General features: G+C 51.2%; 1 protein-coding gene across 3 annotated transcripts; it reads right to left on the bottom strand.

The window, feature by feature from the left end:
* Nucleotides 1-6035: 6035 nt before the first annotated feature.
* On the bottom strand, nucleotides 6036-17594 carry mtf2 (metal response element binding transcription factor 2). 3 transcript variants are annotated; one of them, XR_009932486.1, is made up of 16 exons: nucleotides 17376-17594; nucleotides 16499-16682; nucleotides 16322-16403; nucleotides 13241-13351; nucleotides 12685-12785; nucleotides 12349-12509; nucleotides 11986-12081; nucleotides 11737-11805; nucleotides 11464-11587; nucleotides 11063-11130; nucleotides 9562-9732; nucleotides 9374-9473; nucleotides 9097-9152; nucleotides 8812-8907; nucleotides 7816-8671; nucleotides 6036-7757 (listed from the first exon to the last, which is right to left on the bottom strand). XR_009932486.1 is itself a non-coding variant. In XM_062482439.1 (15 exons), exons 1-15 carry the CDS (start codon nucleotides 17378-17380, stop codon nucleotides 8317-8319), a joined length of 1779 nt encoding a protein of 592 aa, XP_062338423.1. In that variant the 5' UTR covers nucleotides 17381-17594; the 3' UTR covers nucleotides 6036-8316. The 3 variants fall into 3 exon arrangements, 1 of the variants encoding a protein (XP_062338423.1); XR_009932487.1 differs by having other exon boundaries at nucleotides 8812-8904; XM_062482439.1 differs by having other exon boundaries at nucleotides 6036-8671.
* Nucleotides 17595-17929: the final 335 nt, after the last annotated feature.

The raw sequence follows: 17929 nt of genomic DNA, 5'->3' as shown, positions 1-17929 counted from the left end.
GAAGAGAAAGAGAGAGAGAGAGAGAAAGAAAGAGGGGAGGATAGAAGGGACAGAGAAAGAGATGGGGTGACAACAGGGGAGATGGAGAGAGATGGAGCGATGGAGCGATGTAAGAGAGAGAGAGAGAGAGAGAGAGAGAGAGAGAGAGAGAGAGAGAGAGAGAGAGAGAGAGAGAGAGAGAGAGAAATGGAAGATGGATCAGAGAGAGAGATGGAAGATGGAAGAGAGAGATGGAAGAGAGAGAAAGAGAGAAGGCTGGAGGGAAAGAGAGTTGGGCTGGTGTTAAGGTGATTAGTCTGGTGGGCTGGCGATAGAGAGAGTTGATCAATAAGCTATCGATCCCTTCAGGGGAGTGTCAGGGGGATAGTGGGAAAGAAAGGGAGGAGGGGGCCACGGGTTGACTTTTAAAAATCCTTTACTCTGCAGATGACAAATAACATGCTGGATGGGAAAGGACCAGAACAGCACCTCTATTTCTATTCCTTCTGGAACTTAATTGCCTCCAAAACTCTCTGACACACATGCATACATGCAGATACACACACACACACACAACACAGAGGTACACACAAGCACACCCACACATTCCCCCCCCCCACACACACACACAGAGAAACACACACTCTATGGTCCTTGTTCCCAAACGTGACGGCTGAGCAGGGCCAGTGAAGGGAGCTGGTATTGAGCTTCATGCAGCAGCTGCTTAACAGACCACAGCCTCACAGAATTTCTGTAGACTCCAATACCAAGTCCAATATCTCTCAGCCTCCACAAAGGACTCACTTTATAACACAGGTGGTGCCCGATCAGTCTTTGCATTAGTGTGTTAGGCTGACTTAAACTGAAGAAAGGTGCATTTAGTGAACAGGAAAGTTATCGAATGTAACCTAACCGCACGTTTGAGCTGAGGTAAGGGGGAAAGCACGTTTTCTATAACGATCCAGTCTCCTTCAAGTGCTAAAGTTATTAAAACTACCTCGCACTATTAATTATGGTACATGGTGAAATAGAGCAGTGATGATACACAGAATGATGATCTGTCCTGTGCCAATATGTGCACACATACACACACACAGACACACACACACACTGTGACACCACACACACACACAGACACACACACACAAGCGGGTCATTAGTATTCCAAAAAGGCAGATGAGTGAAAACTATTAATAAACAGTCAATACAGCCGGGCTAATGAAATAAGTCAATCCACGTAAGCAAAGATGACAGAGAGAGAGGGACACAGAGAGTGTGTGTGTGGGCATGAATGTGTGTGTGTGTGGGCATGAATGTGTGTGTGTGTGGGCATGAGTGTGTGTGTGTGTGTGTGTGTGTGGGCATGAATGTGTGTGTGCGTGTGTGTGTGTATGTGCACACGATGATGAGTGGTGTCAGTGTTACCACGTTGGTTGCTCCCCAGAGTGACGTGAACCATGCGGCCTGGGGTCAGGGTTCAAGGGTCAGGGTTCAGCGTTCTCAGGATGGATGTCAGGGTGAGAGTGGAAGGGACGGTTATTGAACAACACATCATGTTTATCGTCAGCCCTCAAAACCGGAAGTGTGTTTTACGAGCGAGCGGGGGCGAGTGTCCAAACCGGGGTCAGCGGGGAGCAGGACGGTCCCTCTGCTGTCGACCGAGACACTCAGGGGGTTTTGAACCCCCGTGTTAATCACCACGGCCCGACACACTCTCCCTCAGGAAGCTGGGAGAGGCGGAGGCTGGGAGAGGCGGAGGCTGGGAGAGGCGGAGGCTGGGAGAGGCGGAGGCTGGGAGAGGCGGAGGCTGGGAGAGGCGGAGGCTGGGAGAGGCGGAGGCTGGGAGAGGCGGAGGCTGGGAGAGGCGGAGGCTGGGAGAGGCGGAGGCTGGGAGAGCTTCTACAGGTATGCCAAGCGCTCAAATCTCCATCCTCGTTGTCAGCGATACTGCCGAGAGCAGCTCACTCTCCCGGTCACACGACGAAAGACGCCATCCCTTCCCACCCTCCCTTCCCACCGGAGAGGAGGATGGGATGGAGGAGAGGAGTTCATGGGAATGACACAGCGTCCATACTCTGGTCCAACAGAACTATGAGGACTCTGCTTTATTCTCTCTCTGTCTCTCTCTCTCTCTCTGTCTATCTCTCTCCCTCTTTCTTGCATGCCTTATTTTCCTCTTACTCTTCTCCTCATCTCTCTCTCTTCTACACCTTTCTCTCCTTGCTACGTCCTTGTCGGATGCCAGCCCCTCCCTCCATCCTGCCCGCTTTCTCTATCCATCCATTCCTCCGCCCAGCCCCCCCCCCCATGCAGCCCCTCAGATTAATGTACAGATATTGACAAGCCAGCTGCTGGAGAGAGGAAGGGGTGAGGGAGGGGGATAAATCAAGAGGAGGAAGCAAGGAAGCAAGGAAGGGATGTGAAAGGAGGGTGTGATCAGTCCTCACAGAGAAACAGGGTTTCCTGATAGTGACTTTGGTCACCCACGCAGACACGTTCACACACACAGACACGCACCACGTCACGTTTTGACCACTTCATTCAGACATGTTTAAGACACTGTTCCTACCTGAATGTGGTTAAACTGACGTCCCCCTCAGACCTGCAACAGGAAGGCAGAATGACCGATCCTTTAAACATCCCATATAACGCCTCGGCCGATAAGACTTCAGCCCTGTAAAGTGGATAAGATGCTTTAAAAGGACAGGCTACGAAGGGCCAAATTGGTCAATACACCAATTATATAGATGAGGGTATGGAAAGGGCAAATGATGGCCAATCAGTGGAGTGCTTTAACCGGCCTCTGCCTGCAGCTGACCCCGCAACCACAGTCGATGACCTTAGAGGTCAAAGGTCACCACTCCAGGGGTCAGAGGACATTAGCATAGCACTGGACAGAAGGCCGTCACCATGGTAACGCCGGCACTGTCCGTAGGCCTGGGTGAGTGTGTGTGTAATGCCCATGCGTGTCTGTGTGTGTCTGTGTGTGAATGTGTGTATCAGAATCAGATTTATTCGCCATGAAAGTTTGCACAGACAAGAAATTTGCTTTGGCAGGAAGGTGCATACAATAAACATATAGGAACCTAAAATTTAAATATGTGGACTATCTATACTAAGGGTACATAAACTAGCAGTACTAAGTGGAATTAGAATTAAATAAGATATACAATAAAATAGAATATAAGTTGCCGTAATTTACAATATAAAAATACAAATATTACAAAAAATACAAATGTACAAGATACAATTTTGTAATGCAATGCAAAATGCAGTGTGTTTTAAGCAGGAAGTCATTAGAGTCAGTGTGGTCCCTTGGCCTTGTTGAAGAGGCTAACAGCGGAAGGGAAGAAACTGTGTATATCAGAGAAGCACAAACACGTTGTCACTGTACTTGTACGACAAATACTTATAGTATCGACATTTACATTTAGTCATTTAGCAGACGCTCGTCCAGAGCGACTTACAGTAAGTACAGGGACATTCCCCCGAGGCAAGTAGGGTGAAGTGCCTTGCCCAAGGACACAACGTCATTTGACACGGCCAGGAATCGAACCAGCAACCTTCTGATTACTATCCCGATTCTCTAACCGCTCAGCCACCTGACTCCCAGTATCAGTACATTACTTCACTATATATTTTTCTGACAAGTTTTCATGGAGCTTTCACTCCTTACATTTTCTACACAAATATCTGTACTTTCTACGTCTTACACTTTGATTACATATTGAGTGAAAAAGTGTAGTCAGTACTTCAACTTTTACCAGAGTCTTCAAATGAGTATCTGTACTTCTACTTGAGTGAAGGATGTGTGTACTTTTGCCATCTCTGGTGTATATGAGAGGGAGAGGTGATGATATAATTTCAAGTCTGTCTCTTCCAGTAACTAGGCTACGGCTCCCTCTAGTGGCCAACGTACGTAAGGTTGCAAGTGCACGGGGACGATATAAAATCTCCTCTTTGGAAAAGAAAATACCTGTTCAAGGAGATCTTGTCCTCTGAGTAGGACATCACGTGATGAGCAGTTAAAACATCTAAAGACCTAGAAAGAAGATGTTGAAGACTGCTCGTGAGCTGTGGAGAAACGTACGGCGCTGGCTCCGTAGAGCCACAACGAGCAGAACAAACAAGCTCAACATTCTGCCCAGACCTTGGTTTGGTGACGTATGTAGATCAGGGCTGCACAGCCACGTTCCTGGAGAGTTCCTGCATAGATCACACACGTGCACACACACACACACACACTTACAGGGTTGGAGTGTACACCAGTGGCTGTTCTACACGGGGGCCTACAGGGGCCAGTGCCCCTGTAAAAATGTCCCTGCCCCCCCCTGTGGCCCCCCTGAGCTGACTGAAAAAATGTTTGTTTGTTGTTTTACGTTGTTTTTCTTTTTCTAGTCATCATGAAACGAGGAAGGGACATTGCAGCCTTTTTTGCCCCAGTAAATAAAAAAGTGAGAGAAACATCTCAAGGTATTGAGAGAGCTGAGGAGCTGGAAGAGGGAGAGCCAGAGCCGTTTGTATGATTTTACAGTTTTTCACGATTGCTAAAACACATTTCTTGAAACAGTCAACCTTTTTCTCAAAACTGTAAACACAAAACCAAATATTCAAACTCAATTTCCAAAACCTCTGACTCTAAACTCTAACCTCTAACCTCTGACCTTCTGGCAAAATCCAACACTCGCTCCTAAACCATGTAACCTGTGCTCAAAATCAAACAATGCTGTCAGATCATAAACACAGCAAATCAATATATAAACACTATGGAGCAATCATTAGACACAACACAAGAAAACGGAGAACACAGCATCCAGGCCACTCCAGGCCGCTCTTATCCAGAGCGACTTACAGTAAGTACAGGGACATTCCCCCTGAGGCAAGTAGGGTGAAGTGCCTTGGACACAACGTCATTTGGCACGGCCAGGAATCGAACCAGCAACCTTCTGATTACTAGCCCAATTCCGTAACTGCTCAGCCACCTGATTCCCTGACTAGATACATGTAAAGACAAAAGTGTTTATGTATACACAGTAAATGCATTTACATAGCAATAAAGAAAATTGATTTGGGATTTTGAAACAATGGATTTTGGTGTTTCAACACCCATTGACACTTTCCTCATGTATGACTATGTTTAGCCTGTGTTCTGCACCTCTCTTTCGCCAACCGTCTCTGGAGGAGGGGATCCCTCACTGAATTGCTCCTCCCAAGGTTTCTTCCATTATTTCTCCTCTCGTGAGTTTTTCTGGGAGTTTTTCCCTGTCTTCCGTGAGGGTTGGGGTTGGCTTAGGGGCACTTCTATCGGCATTGGTTTCTGTCCTACTAAACTCTTTCTTTTGTACTGTGTACAACACCGCCAACATGGACGGCAACGCCGACCTCAACTGCTTAGTTTCCGCGGTAACAGAGATTGTGTCCTACCTGGCCACCTGGCTGCTGATTCGCAGAGCCTCTCGTCCCATGATCCTCTTTGGCTCGCTGCTGTTCTGTGCGTCACGCTCTTGGTCATCAAGCTCGGTCCAGAGGGTAGGTGAACGACGTCTCAGCTACCGTTGTTCGGGCATGTCATCCAACACGTTTCTGTCAAGGGCACCTTTCAACCTTTCGCAATCTTACAAAACAACGTAGGATATAGATGAGGGTTCGAAAAACTGATTTTGTGAATAAAAAAGTGAGCACTTATGTGGCACCACTGTGAGACTAACTTGAGACTTGTATCTAATTACTAATTTAAGACCAACGTGATAGATTAGTTTAAGTTAAATTACAGTCAGTAAGATGGTTGGTTAATATGAGACTAACATGAGACTCATTCAGAATGACACCAATGTAACGATACTAGTTTCAGGTAACTTACAGTTAGTTAATTAGTTAGAAAGTTAGCTAGATGGGAATGCTGCTTCCCAGCGGTTGGACTGTAGTACTGCCACCCCCCCCCCCCCCCCTGTTCACTTTTTAACGATACAGCACAATTTTCCAATGTTATAATTTATGGCAAATTATTTTGCGGGCCCCGCTTTGAGAGGGGCAAACATCAGCAACAGGAGAGAACAGAAAGAAAATCATGGTTTTATTTCAGATTTTGTACAAATTATAATTTTAACAGAATCAGACATTTATGGACTCGTAAAACAAAGTCTGTACAGTTGACAACCTGCAGTGTTGAAAGAATTGAGAAAAACAACAAAAAGAGACATCCAAAACAGGCTTTTATATTTATTCTTTGGCTAAATAAGAAGCCGTCCCACAGCCAATACAAAACAGGCGTCTAACACGATGACATACAGGAAAGAAAACAGCTTCAAATAGACTATATTTCAACTTTGAAATAAAGAGGTATCTATGTCAAGAACAAAAAACCACACCAACTGTGTTCCAGTGATTTCCTGCAGCTCCCTGTCCTCGGAAAACAGTCACTGGCGTAATCCTGAACAGATTGGATAACTTATTCTTTTTGTTTTTTTCTTACAAAAACCTCTGAAGAGTAGGTTAAAGCTGATTATTTATAACTGCTAGTGTGTAAGTAGAGAGCTACTCCACCGGAATACTGAGACAAATGATCACAGTGTAAAGTTCCATTGTGACATGTCAATGAAAACCACATTCTACACATCTTGGCTTGGATTCTAGAACATACTGCCTGGTTCCAATCTCTCCGCCCCCCCCCCCCCCCCTCTAATAGTGGAGGCTGGGTGTGGGGGCTGGGTGTGAAGGCTGGGTGTGGGGGCTGGGTGTGGAGGCTGGGTTTGTAGGTTTGTCCTGAGTGTGGCAGGGATGACAGACCTCCTGATGACTGAGTGAGCAGAGTTACAGAGGAAATGGTCTTTATAGCACCAATACTGAAACCCTAAATAAAAGCCTGAGTTGTGAGACCTACAGAATGTGTATAGAGTTCTAGTTTCTTCCCTTCTAGCACAGAAGGGAAACAAATTGAAAACCTCCAGAAAACTGAAAAATAAAAGTTGAAGAATTGCATAGGCAGCTAAAAGACCAAAATAACTCATCGCTGAACTATCCTCAAAAGTAAAAAAGGTCCTGTCTGTTTGAGAATCTGTTAAGAGTAAATGGCCCAAAGCATAATGAACATTGAGTTGTGATTGCATACCATAATTGCAGCGGAAATATATAGTCATATATATATATATATAAAACATACAAACTAAAAGTTAGAAGTATAAACTTGTCAGACACTTTCACTGGCAATGGAATAACACTAGTACTTAGTCGACATGTACAAAGATGAGGTATACACAACAGTATACACAATATTTGTCAACAACACTTTCTCAGAAGCAGAAACCCATCACATTTTTTTAAATCGCTCCTCTTCCACTCACAGTTAATAACAAAAACACAAAAGTTAAAAATAAAATTACTAAATCAAGAAAGGTGACCCTCTAGTTTGGAGTTTGATGGTCTCTGGAAGAAGACTTCCTTCCAGGCGCTCAGAAGCTGGTCTTCACCTCCTACAGACTACGATAGCTTTAAGAAGGTCTCACTAATTTGAGTCGTTGAGTGCTGGCCAGTAATCTGGAGGGTCATCTTGAAGGGTCTGGCAGGATGTGACATCACATCTCACACCAACACTTCCTGTCTGGGGACAACCTCCTAGCTTGAAGGCATATTGGTTAAGAATACATGTAGTAGCAAGGAGTTTATGTTAATGCCCACGTAAAGTAATAAAAAGGTTTGCAGCATTGACCCTCACCCTTGTTCCCCCCCTCCTTCCCTCTCTCACCGTTCTAGAATCCAGAAGATCTCACAAACACACCTTTCTAGAATCCAGAAGATCTCACAAACACACCGTTCTAGAATCCAGAAGATCTCACAAACCTAGAATCCAGAAGATCTCACAAACACACCGTTCTAGAACGTGTAAAACACAGAAGCACCATTCTAGAACCTGACTGGTTTCACCGACTGAGGAAACCTTGAAACTGAAGGGAGGGGTGGGTGGTGTGGTGGGGGGGGACTTCACCGGAAGACTTGAACTAAAGCTGACAGGGGAGATGCGATGCTACACTTCGGCACATCTGAGGCGCCCACAGCAAGCATTCCCTGAAATGCCAGCAGCACCCTCCCAGCCTAACAAGCCCCAAGTCTGAGAGGGGAAACCACTGGGTAAGTGTGTGAGTAAACGTTGAATAAGCACTGTTAATAGTCGTGTCATAAGCGCTTGAGATGGGTGTTATAAGCAGTTATAAACACACAGGGAGGAGGTTAGGGCCCCCCCATCGGGCTGAAAGCCCAGCATTCCCTCTGAAGCGCAGGGTCCTGTAAGAGTTAACAAGCACCGCCGTTACGAACGTGTTCTAACCCTGTGGTAAGTGGCGGTTAGGACGCGGTGACGCCCTCCCACTCCACCAGGTACTGGACGTCACCGTCCAGGGTGACCCGCCTGGCCAGGACCCGGTACTTCTCCCCGCAGGCCAGCCGGCCGGCCGCCCCGAAGTAGCTGCTGATGGAGGTCTTGAGGTGGGAGAGCTGGCTGTCCGGGTCCATGTCCGGAGAGTGGAGGCCCTGCATGGGGCCAGGGCTGTGGGGGCCCGGGGCGGAGGGGCCCTGGGGCCCTGGGTGGCTGGCAGGGGGGTTCTCTAGGGCCCGTCGGGGGCGCCCCCGCTTTCTCTTGACGGGGGGCTGGGGGGCGGGCGGGTAGCGGGCGGGGGGGGGCTTAGTGGAGCTGCAGAAGCTGGTGAGGAGGGTGGGTGGAGTCAGTGAACAGTCGCCATTGACAGACTGGATAGCCAATTACGTATTCTGATGCATTTTGTGTTACAAGTGTCATGAATGTAAAGGAGTAGGGTGTGTGTGTGTGTGGGGGGGGGGTACCTGGACTGCCTTGACAGGCTGCTTGAGGTAGTTTCAGTGTTGCTGAGAGACTCCACATCTGAGGTACTGGAGGACGGGAGATACCGGTCACTCCTGCTGGGGGGGGGGGAGAGAGACAGGGGAGATATTAGAAGATGTAGACAGATGGACAAACCATCAACCAATCAGGGAGAGATAGGAGAAAAGGAGGAGAGAAGGAGAGGAAGAAAGGAGAAGAGAGAGAGAGAGAAGGAGAGAAAGAAAAGTCCTGGTCCAGAAGCAGAGCTGAGGACCAGGAGGACTCACCTCCTGGAGGACAGCAGGTCCAGGGAGGGGGGCTCGGACTGCTGCTTCTTCACTTCCTGTGGGGGGGGGGGGGGGGGGGGGAGGCACAAGACAGTGGAAACTAGTTAGTGGTTGACTGTGTCACATGTCAACAAAGCATGTGTTGTATCATATCAGAACAGGATATTCCCGCTTTTACACACCTACACTAAGAGCAAGCAGATGCACACACACACACCTTCACACACTCACAGAGAGCGAGACACACAACCACACACACAGCCGCACACACACACACCTGGGTGGGTTGGCAGGAGCGTTGGAGCTTGGCCAGAGTCTCCAGGGAGCAGCTCTCCTGTTTCCTCTTCCTGTTCTTCAGTGTTCCGTTTGTCGCCTCGCTGGAACCACAACATTCATCATCAGTTCTGGTTCTGGTTAGGTGGGTCTGTCATGGCAGGGGGTGAGGGGAAGGGCTTGTGTACTGACCTGGCTGGGGGGCGGGGCTTGTGCGTCTTGCGTCCCTTGATGGTGATCTCGTTGGAGGCTCTCTCGGGCTTCCGGTGGGACGGGACCTCAGAGCCCTCGGGGCCCGGGGGGAACCGGATCCGCAGACCAAACAGGTGCTTCTTCTTCTTGATCTCCTTACCTGACATGAACCTGGAGCGGGGAGGAGGGAGAGAGCAGGGAGGAGGAGAGAGCGGGGAGGAGGGAGAGAGCAGGAGGAGGGAGGAGCAGGGAGGAGGGAGAGAGCGGGGAGGAGGGAGACGAGGGGAGAGAGCGGGGAGGAGGGAGACGAGGGGAGAGAGCAGGGAGGAGGGAGAGAGCAGGGAGGAGGAAAGAGCAGGGAGGAGGGAGAGAGCAGGGAGGAGGGAGAGAGCAGGGAGGAGGGAGAGAGCAGGGAGGAGGGAGAGAGCAGGGAGGAGGGAGACGAGGGGAGGAGGGAGAGAGCGGGGAGGAGGGAGAGAGCGGGGAGGAGGGAGAGAGCGGGGAGGAGGGAGAGAGCGGGAGGAGGGAGACGAGGGAGAGAGCGGGGAGGAGGGAGACGAGGGGGAGAGCGCAGGGAGGAGGGAGAGCGCAGGGAGGAGGGAGAGAGCAGGGAGGAGGGAGAGAGCAGGGAGGAGGGAGAGAGCAGGGAGGAGGGAGAGAGCAGGGAGGAGGGAGAGAGCAGGGAGGAGGGAGAGAGCAGGGAGGAGGGAGAGAGCAGGGAGGAGGGAGACGAGGGGAGAGAGCAGGGAGGAGGGAGACGAGGGGAGAGAGCAGGGAGGAGGGAGACGAGGGGAGAGAGCAGGGAGGAGGGAGACGAGGGGAGAGAGCAGGGAGGAGGGAGACGAGGGGAGAGAGCAGGGAGGAGGGAGACGAGGGGAGAGAGCAGGGAGGTGAGGGGAGAGAGCGGGGAGGTGAGGGGAGAGAGCGGGAGGAGGGAGAGAGCAGGGAGGGGGGAGACGAGGGGAGAGAGCAGGGAGGAGGGAGAGAGCAGGGAGGAGGGAGAGCAGGGAGGAGGGAGGCGAGGGGAGAGAGCAGGGAGGAGAGGAGAGAGCAGGGAGGAGGAGAGAGAGGAGGGAGAGAGCAGGGAGGAGGGAGAGAGGAGGGAGAGAGCAGGGAGGAGGGAGACGAGGGGAGAGAGCAGGAGGAGGGAGGCGAGGGGAGAGAGCAGGGAAGAGGGAGACGAGGGGAGAGAGCAGGGAGGCGAGAGAGCAGGGAGGAGGGAGAGAGGAGGGAGAGAGCAGGGAGGAGGAAGACGAGGGGAGAGAGCAGGGAGGAGAGGGGATGGAGGGAGAGGAGAGGAGAAAGAAAGGAGACAGAATAAGACAAGAAAGATTGAAGCACAGCAGGTGATTTTACAGAAGCACAAAGAAAGAAAATGAGAAGGTGCGTTGAGATGACTTAAGAGAGCTCGAGCCAAGACAACCAAGAGATTTAGAAAGTTTATAAGGGAGAATTCTGTTTCCATCCGTGCCAATCATAAAGTATTTTGAACTCGACCCACATGTTGTTGTTGCAGTTCAGTGCTTCCAGAATGCGCTCGTAGCGTTCTTCTCTGGGGGTGTGAGCGAGCTGGGAGGAGACGAGAACAGAGAACCTCAGTTAGAGAACCACAGTTAGAGAACCACAGTTAGAGAACCACAGTTAGAGAACCACAGGTCAGATATTGAGGCATGTGTGTGTATCCCCAGTGTTGCGGGGAGGTGTGTGTGTATGTCAGATGGTCGTATTTAGGTGTGTGTATTTAAGGTGAGATGTGTGTGTATTTAAGAAATGGCATGTGTGTATTTAAGGTGAAGTGAGGTGTGTGTGTATTTAAGAATAGGTATGTGTGTATTTAAGGAGCAGTCTGGTATGTGTGTGTATTCCATGTGTACAGTGCTGACATGTGTTTGTGTTCAGCACCTTTCCCAGCTGCAGCAGGTCCCAGTTGTGGTTGATGTAGGTCATGAGCTCCCGCTCAGAGTCAAAGTACTTCTTCTTGTAGATCACACTCAGGTTATACAGGCTCAGGTGAGCTACGTCCACCCTGCGCACACACACACACACAGTCACTGGGGGGCATGTAAGCATGTGTTGGGAAGTGTGTGTGAGAGTGAGCGTTTGTGTGTGTATGAGGGAGTTTGTGTGTGTGTGAGAGAGAGGGAGTGTGTGTGTGAATGGCAGTGTGTGTCTCACCATCTAAGAGGCAGGCGTTTGAGGTACTCTGGTCCACCGTTGCAAACCGAACACACAAACAGATAGAACCTGAGAGAGAACCACAACAGAACAAGGTTTCATTAAACATGCAATACCTTTTACAATAGCATCAGACTGTCTGCGAAGAGTAACACAAACTCTACTCTCATCCATCCACACACACACACACAGTCAAACACAGTGGGACAGCCTCAGCCAATGGGAGTTCTATGAGGGTTATGACATCACCTGTCTCCGCAGAGCATAGGCATCTGGAAGGCCTGAACGCAGGCTTCATGGAACCACTGCTCACACCTGCTACACTGCAGCATCTTCAGGTACCACCTGACACACACAGGGACACACCTTAGCCCTCAGAGGGTGTGTATACAGGTGTGTGTGTGTGTATACAGGTGTGTGGGTGTCTGTGTGTGCGAAAGTGTGTATACAGGTGTGTGTGTGAGAGTGTGTATACAGGTGTGCGTGTGTGTATACAGGTGTGTGTGTGAGAGTGTGTATACAGGTGTGTGGGTGTGTATACAGGTGTGTGTGTGAGAGTGTGTATACAGGTGTGTGGGTGTCCACATGTTCAGGTGTGGGGGAGAGACTCACTCCCCAGGCCCCCCACAGTAGCAGTAGCACTGCTGGATGTTGGTCTTGTGTCCCTGGTCCCAGACGAGCTCCTCCAGGGCGTAGGGCAGGCAGGCCTGCTGGCCCTGCAGGCCCTGCAGAGGACGCTTGTCCTGGGGGCCCTTCTTCAGAGAACTGCCTCTCTGGCAGACCACACACACATACTAATCAGATCAACTTAGTGTGTGTGTGTGAGGGCGTGGTGTGTGTGAGGGGGCTTTGTGTGTGTGTGTGAGGGCGTGGTGTGTGTGAGGGGGCTTGGTGTGTGTGTGTGAGGGCGTGGTGTGTGTGTGAGGGCATGGTGTGGTGTGTGTGTACCTTGGGCGTGGTGGCGATCACACACGGCCTGCACAGCCACTTCTCGTCAGAGTCGATCACGCTGGGGTTGATGATAGGGGAGTGGCACAGCTGGTGGTAACCTAGGCAACCACACACACGCACCGAGGAGTATGCAGGTGAGACAGTTTGAACATCACACACACACACACGTTTTATCCTGTCGGGTTGGAAGCTACTGGAAGATCTGGGACCTGATGCTGGGTTTGTTAACCAGGTTGTTTTAACACTCTGGAAACCTGCATCTCCTCCCAGCAGCGCTCTCTGTGTCTCCTTGGATAAAAGTGGCGCTAAATCATCTCTATTCATGTCGTGTTTTTAATCCATAAGTGACTTCACGTGTGGAAGATGTGTTTTTCGACGATCTCAGATCAATCCTACATGTTCCCTGAGCAGGTTGTTTACTGGGTGAGAGCTGTTCCATCACTGGACATAGTGTTGGGCTGACGGGGGTGTTGGGCTGACGGGGGTGTCGGGCTGACGGGGGTGTCGGGCTGACGGGGGTGTCGGGCTGACGGGGGTGTCGGGCTGACGGTACCTTGGCCACATCGATCACAGATGACGATCTCGTTGGGTTCCTCGGAGTTCTCCTCCTGGCAGATGGTGCACACCATCTCATCCCCGTCATCATCATCATCCTCATCCTCTCCTGGAGGGGAGGAGACAAAGGTCCGGAAGAGGAGAGAGGAGGAGGGATGAGGGGAGAGATGAGGGTAGAGAGGAGGGGAGAGATGAGGGTAGAGAGGAGAGAGGAGGGTAGAGATGAGGGTAGAGAGGAGGAGAGAGGAGAGATGAGGGTAGAGAGGAGGAGAGAGGAGAGATGAGGGTAGAGAGGAGGAGAGATGAGGGGAGAGATGAGGGTAGAGAGGAGGAGAGAGGAGAGATGAGGGGAGGAGGAGAGATGAGGGGAGAGATGAGGGTAGAGAGGAGGAGAGAGGAGAGATGAGGGGAGGAGGAGAGAGGAAAGACAGGAGGAAGGAGGAGAGATGAGGGGAGAGAGGAGGAGGAGAGATGGAGAGATGAGGGGAGGGAGGAGACAGGAGAGGAGAAGAGGGGAGGAGAAAAGAGGAAGAGCAAAGAGAAGAGGAGAAAAGGAGAGAAGACAGGAGTGTAGAGGAGGAGCAAAGAAAGGGGAGGAGAGGAAGGAGATATAAAAGGAGAGAAATGCCAGATGAGTCACCTCTGCAGCACACAGCCTTCTCACCCCCAACCACCTGACCTGTACTGACCAATCAGCTGTGAGCCCAGTCACCAGGCCCACGAACACAGGAGCTACTGTTCTGACCCTGGTCTGCAAGGAGGGTCACATGACCACATGAACTTTTGGTCAATCTATTTCTGTTCAAACCAAATTTTCATGACCAGAAACCAACTGTTCATCACTTAAACCCAGTTTTTATGACCAGAAACCATATTTTCATCACGTAAACCCAATTCTCATAACTTTGTTTTATTTGTTATTCTTCATCACTTTGCATGAACTGAAGACAAATTACCATATACTTTACTTCTATCTTTCTGAAAATGTGCATAAAAGGGGAAAGGAGGGTGGGGGGGTAGAGAGAGGCTGTGGGGCAGGCTGGTGGGGGGGTAGAGAGAGGCTGTGGGGCAGGCTGGTGGGGGGGTAGAGAGAGGCTGTTGGGCAGGCTGGTGGGGGGGTAGAGAGAGGCTGTGGGGCAGGCTGGTGGGGGGGTAGAGAGAGGCTGTGGGGCAGGCTGGTGGGGGGGTAGAGAGAGGCTGTGGGGCAGGCTGGTGGGGGGGTAGAGAGAGGCTGTGGGGCAGGCTGGTGGGGGGGTAGAGAGAGGCTGTGGGGCAGGCTGGTGGGGGGGTAGAGAGAGGCTGTGGGGCAGGCTGGTGGGGGGGTAGAGAGAGGCTGTGGGGCAGGCTGGTGGGGGGGTAGAGAGAGGCTGTGGGGCAGGCTGGTGGGGGGGTAGAGAGAGGCTGTGGGGCAGGCTGGTGGGGGGGTAGAGAGAGGCTGTGGGGCAGGCTGGTGGGGGGGTAGAGAGAGGCTGTGGGGCAGGCTGGTGGGGGGGTAGAGAGAGGCTGTGGGGCAGGCTGGTGGGGGGGTAGAGAGAGGCTGTGGGGCAGGCTGGTGGGGGGGTAGAGAGAGGCTGTGGGGCAGGCTGGTGGGGGGGTAGAGAGAGGCTGTGGGGCAGGCTGGTGGGGGGCAGGCTGGTGGGGGGCAGGCTGGTGGGGGGGGACGGGGGCTACCTTCCCTCTGCTGGGGGGGCTGAGCACGCTCTGGGCTGTTAACTGCTGCCCCTGCTTCTGGGAACCAACTGTCTGTCACAAGATAAACCTGGTCTGAGGGGGAGAGATAGGGTGAGACACACAGGAGCGCCACACACAGGAGCGCCACACACAGGAGCACCACACACAGGAGCACCACACACAGGAGCGCCACACACAGGAGCGCCACACACAGGAGCGCCACACACAGGAGCGCCACACACAGGAGCACCACACAGGAGCACCACACAGGAGCACCACACACAGGAGCGCCACACACAGGAGCGCCACACACAGGAGCACCACACACAGGAGCACCACACACAGGAGCACCACACACAGGAGCGCCACACACAGGAGCGCCACACACAGGAGCGCCACACACAGGAGCACCACACAGGAGCACCACACAGGAGCGCCACACACAGGAGCGCCACACACAGGAGCGCCACACACAGGAGCGCCACACACAGGAGCGCCACACACAGGAGCACCACACACAGGAGAACCACACAGGAGCGCCACACACAGGAGCGCCACACAGGAGCACCACACACAGGAGCACCACACACAGGAGAACCACACACAGGAGCACCACACACAGGAGCACCACACACAGGAGCACCACACACAGGAGCACCACACACAGGAGCACCACACACAGGAGCACCACACACAGGAGCACCACACACAGGAGAACCACACAGGAGCGCCACACACAGGAGCGCCACACACAGGAGCACCACACAGGAGCACCACACAGGAGCACCACACAGGAGCACCACACACAGGAGCACCACACACAGGAGCACCACACACAGGAGAACCACACAGGAGCACCACACACAGGAGCACCACACACTGGAGCACCACACACAGGAGCACCACACACAGGAGCACCACACACAGGAGAACCACACAGGAGCACCACACACAGGAGAACCACACAGGAGCGCCACACACAGGAGCGCCACACACAGGAGCGCCACACACAGGAGCGCCACACACAGGAGCGCCACACACAGGAGCGCCACACACAGGAGCGCCACACACAGGAGCGCCACACACAGGAGCGCCACACAGGAGCGCCACACACAGGAGCACATACAGGACGGCTGGCTGGATAAATGACTGGCTGGCTGGATAAATGACTGGCTGGCTGGATAAATGACTGGCTGGCTGGATAAATGACTGGCTGGCTGGATAAATGACTGGCTGGCTGGATAAATGACTGGCTGGCTGGATAAATGACTGGCTGGCTGGATAAATGACTGGCTGGCTGGATAAATGACTAACTGTGTTAAGAAGATGGTAGGTAGGTGAGGTGTGTGTTAGTAGGCAGGTGGGTAGGTGGTTAAGGAGAGAGGTGGGTAGGTATCTGGGAACTTGCCTGTTTGGATATCCTTCCACAGGACCCAGGATTTGGAGCGATCCTCGAACACTATGAAACAGCGCTGCCTGTCTCTGTCGATCTGGAAAATAACATCGAACACGCCATCTTTACAGACTCGACGGCGAGGTAGGCCTGCGAGTGACATCAACCCAGTTAGCGCTCGGTTCCCGTTACCTTGGTTACAGTTCCCAGGTAGAAGAGTCCATCCGACCATCGAGCCAGGACATCCTGGCCCTCTGCAAACTTGTCGGCCAACATGGCCGCCTCCACATACTCCTCCTTGATGCTGAGGGCGGAGAGGGGCGGAGCCAGGGGGGCGGCGTCCAGCTGGCGGGAGAAGGGGGGCGATCCGGAGTCTCTGTCAGGTTGGAGGGATGTGGGAGGAGGGGGGAGAGAGGGGGAGAGAAGGAGAGACATACGGGAAGAGAGAGAGGGGGAGAGACAAAGAGAGAGAGAGAGAGAGAGAGAGAGAGAGAGAGAGAGAGAGAGAGAGAGAGAGAGTTGGAGAGACAGACAGAAAGGAAGGGAGAGAGAGAGGCAGGTTACAGGAATGACTGACTTCCACAGAAACTATGTTACTGTCGCTGGATGGAAGGAAGCAGCAGGCTAGTCTCACCATAACAACATAAGCCCCCCTTCCAAGGGAGCAACAAAAAAAAGAGGGAGATTGTATCAGACGGGACGTTAAACATACAAGAGAGCGCATCAAACAACAGGTGGAGGCATTTAAGGAGGAAAAAACGCCATGTTTGAATATATAAAACAAAGGGGAGACTAGCTTGCGGTTCCGGTGTTTTAACCGACTAGCTAAGCTAGTCCTCACGATGCCCCCCTGTCAAGTCTTTTGTTCGTGAGCTAGACACTGTGCAGTGCTGAGCAGTGGACAATGCATGCTGAATTCATTACATTGTAAAAACCCCGTCATTTAACATCGATATTGATACATGTTATATTACATTTAATGAAAACTATTGGTAAAACAAGTTTCTGACTTAAAAACAAAAGTCGCTCACTTGCACAAACACATGATTATGATAAGATTGCTCGCTACCTCATTCGGTCACTTTGTGCGGTCAATAAGCCTCGTATTTGTAAACAGTCGTTCGGAACCGAGAATAAATGTACTGTCCAGTTGTCGTCGAAGTCGCTTGAAGTGGAACTGTATTACATATGTCACTTTCGTATTCGTGTTTCTTAGAAAATAATAAACGGTTCATTTTCACCCAACACATTCGCCATTTTGGTTTCCCGCTGATCCTGGAGTGCATTATGGGAAGCGCTCGTATACAAACTGCAGCGCTATTTTCATAACTTTAAAAAAGTTGTAGAGAGGGCGTTCAAATCCATCCTCCAACGGTGCACTTTTTTTTTTTTTGCAACACATTGCATATTGTTTGGGAAGATACGTAATCGGTCATCTAAACAGCGAATGGATAACATAAAACCATGAACTAAACCAGTCATTAGACAAAAATGCCACTGTAGTTTTGATAACACAAAGATATCTGAATCTGAGTTAAATTTGAGTTGTTAGTCTCATCACAATTTAGGGAGCTGAACGACTGACTAAATAACAGCTAATCTCAATCAAAGCTTAATAGTGAT

The sequence above is a fragment of the Osmerus eperlanus genome, chromosome 16 (genome assembly GCF_963692335.1).
Source record: "Osmerus eperlanus chromosome 16, fOsmEpe2.1, whole genome shotgun sequence".
NCBI classification, from domain to species: Eukaryota; Metazoa; Chordata; class Actinopteri; order Osmeriformes; family Osmeridae; genus Osmerus; species Osmerus eperlanus.
The sequence above is the reverse complement of the archived record's forward strand: the minus strand, read 5'-3'. Positions and strand labels throughout refer to the sequence as shown.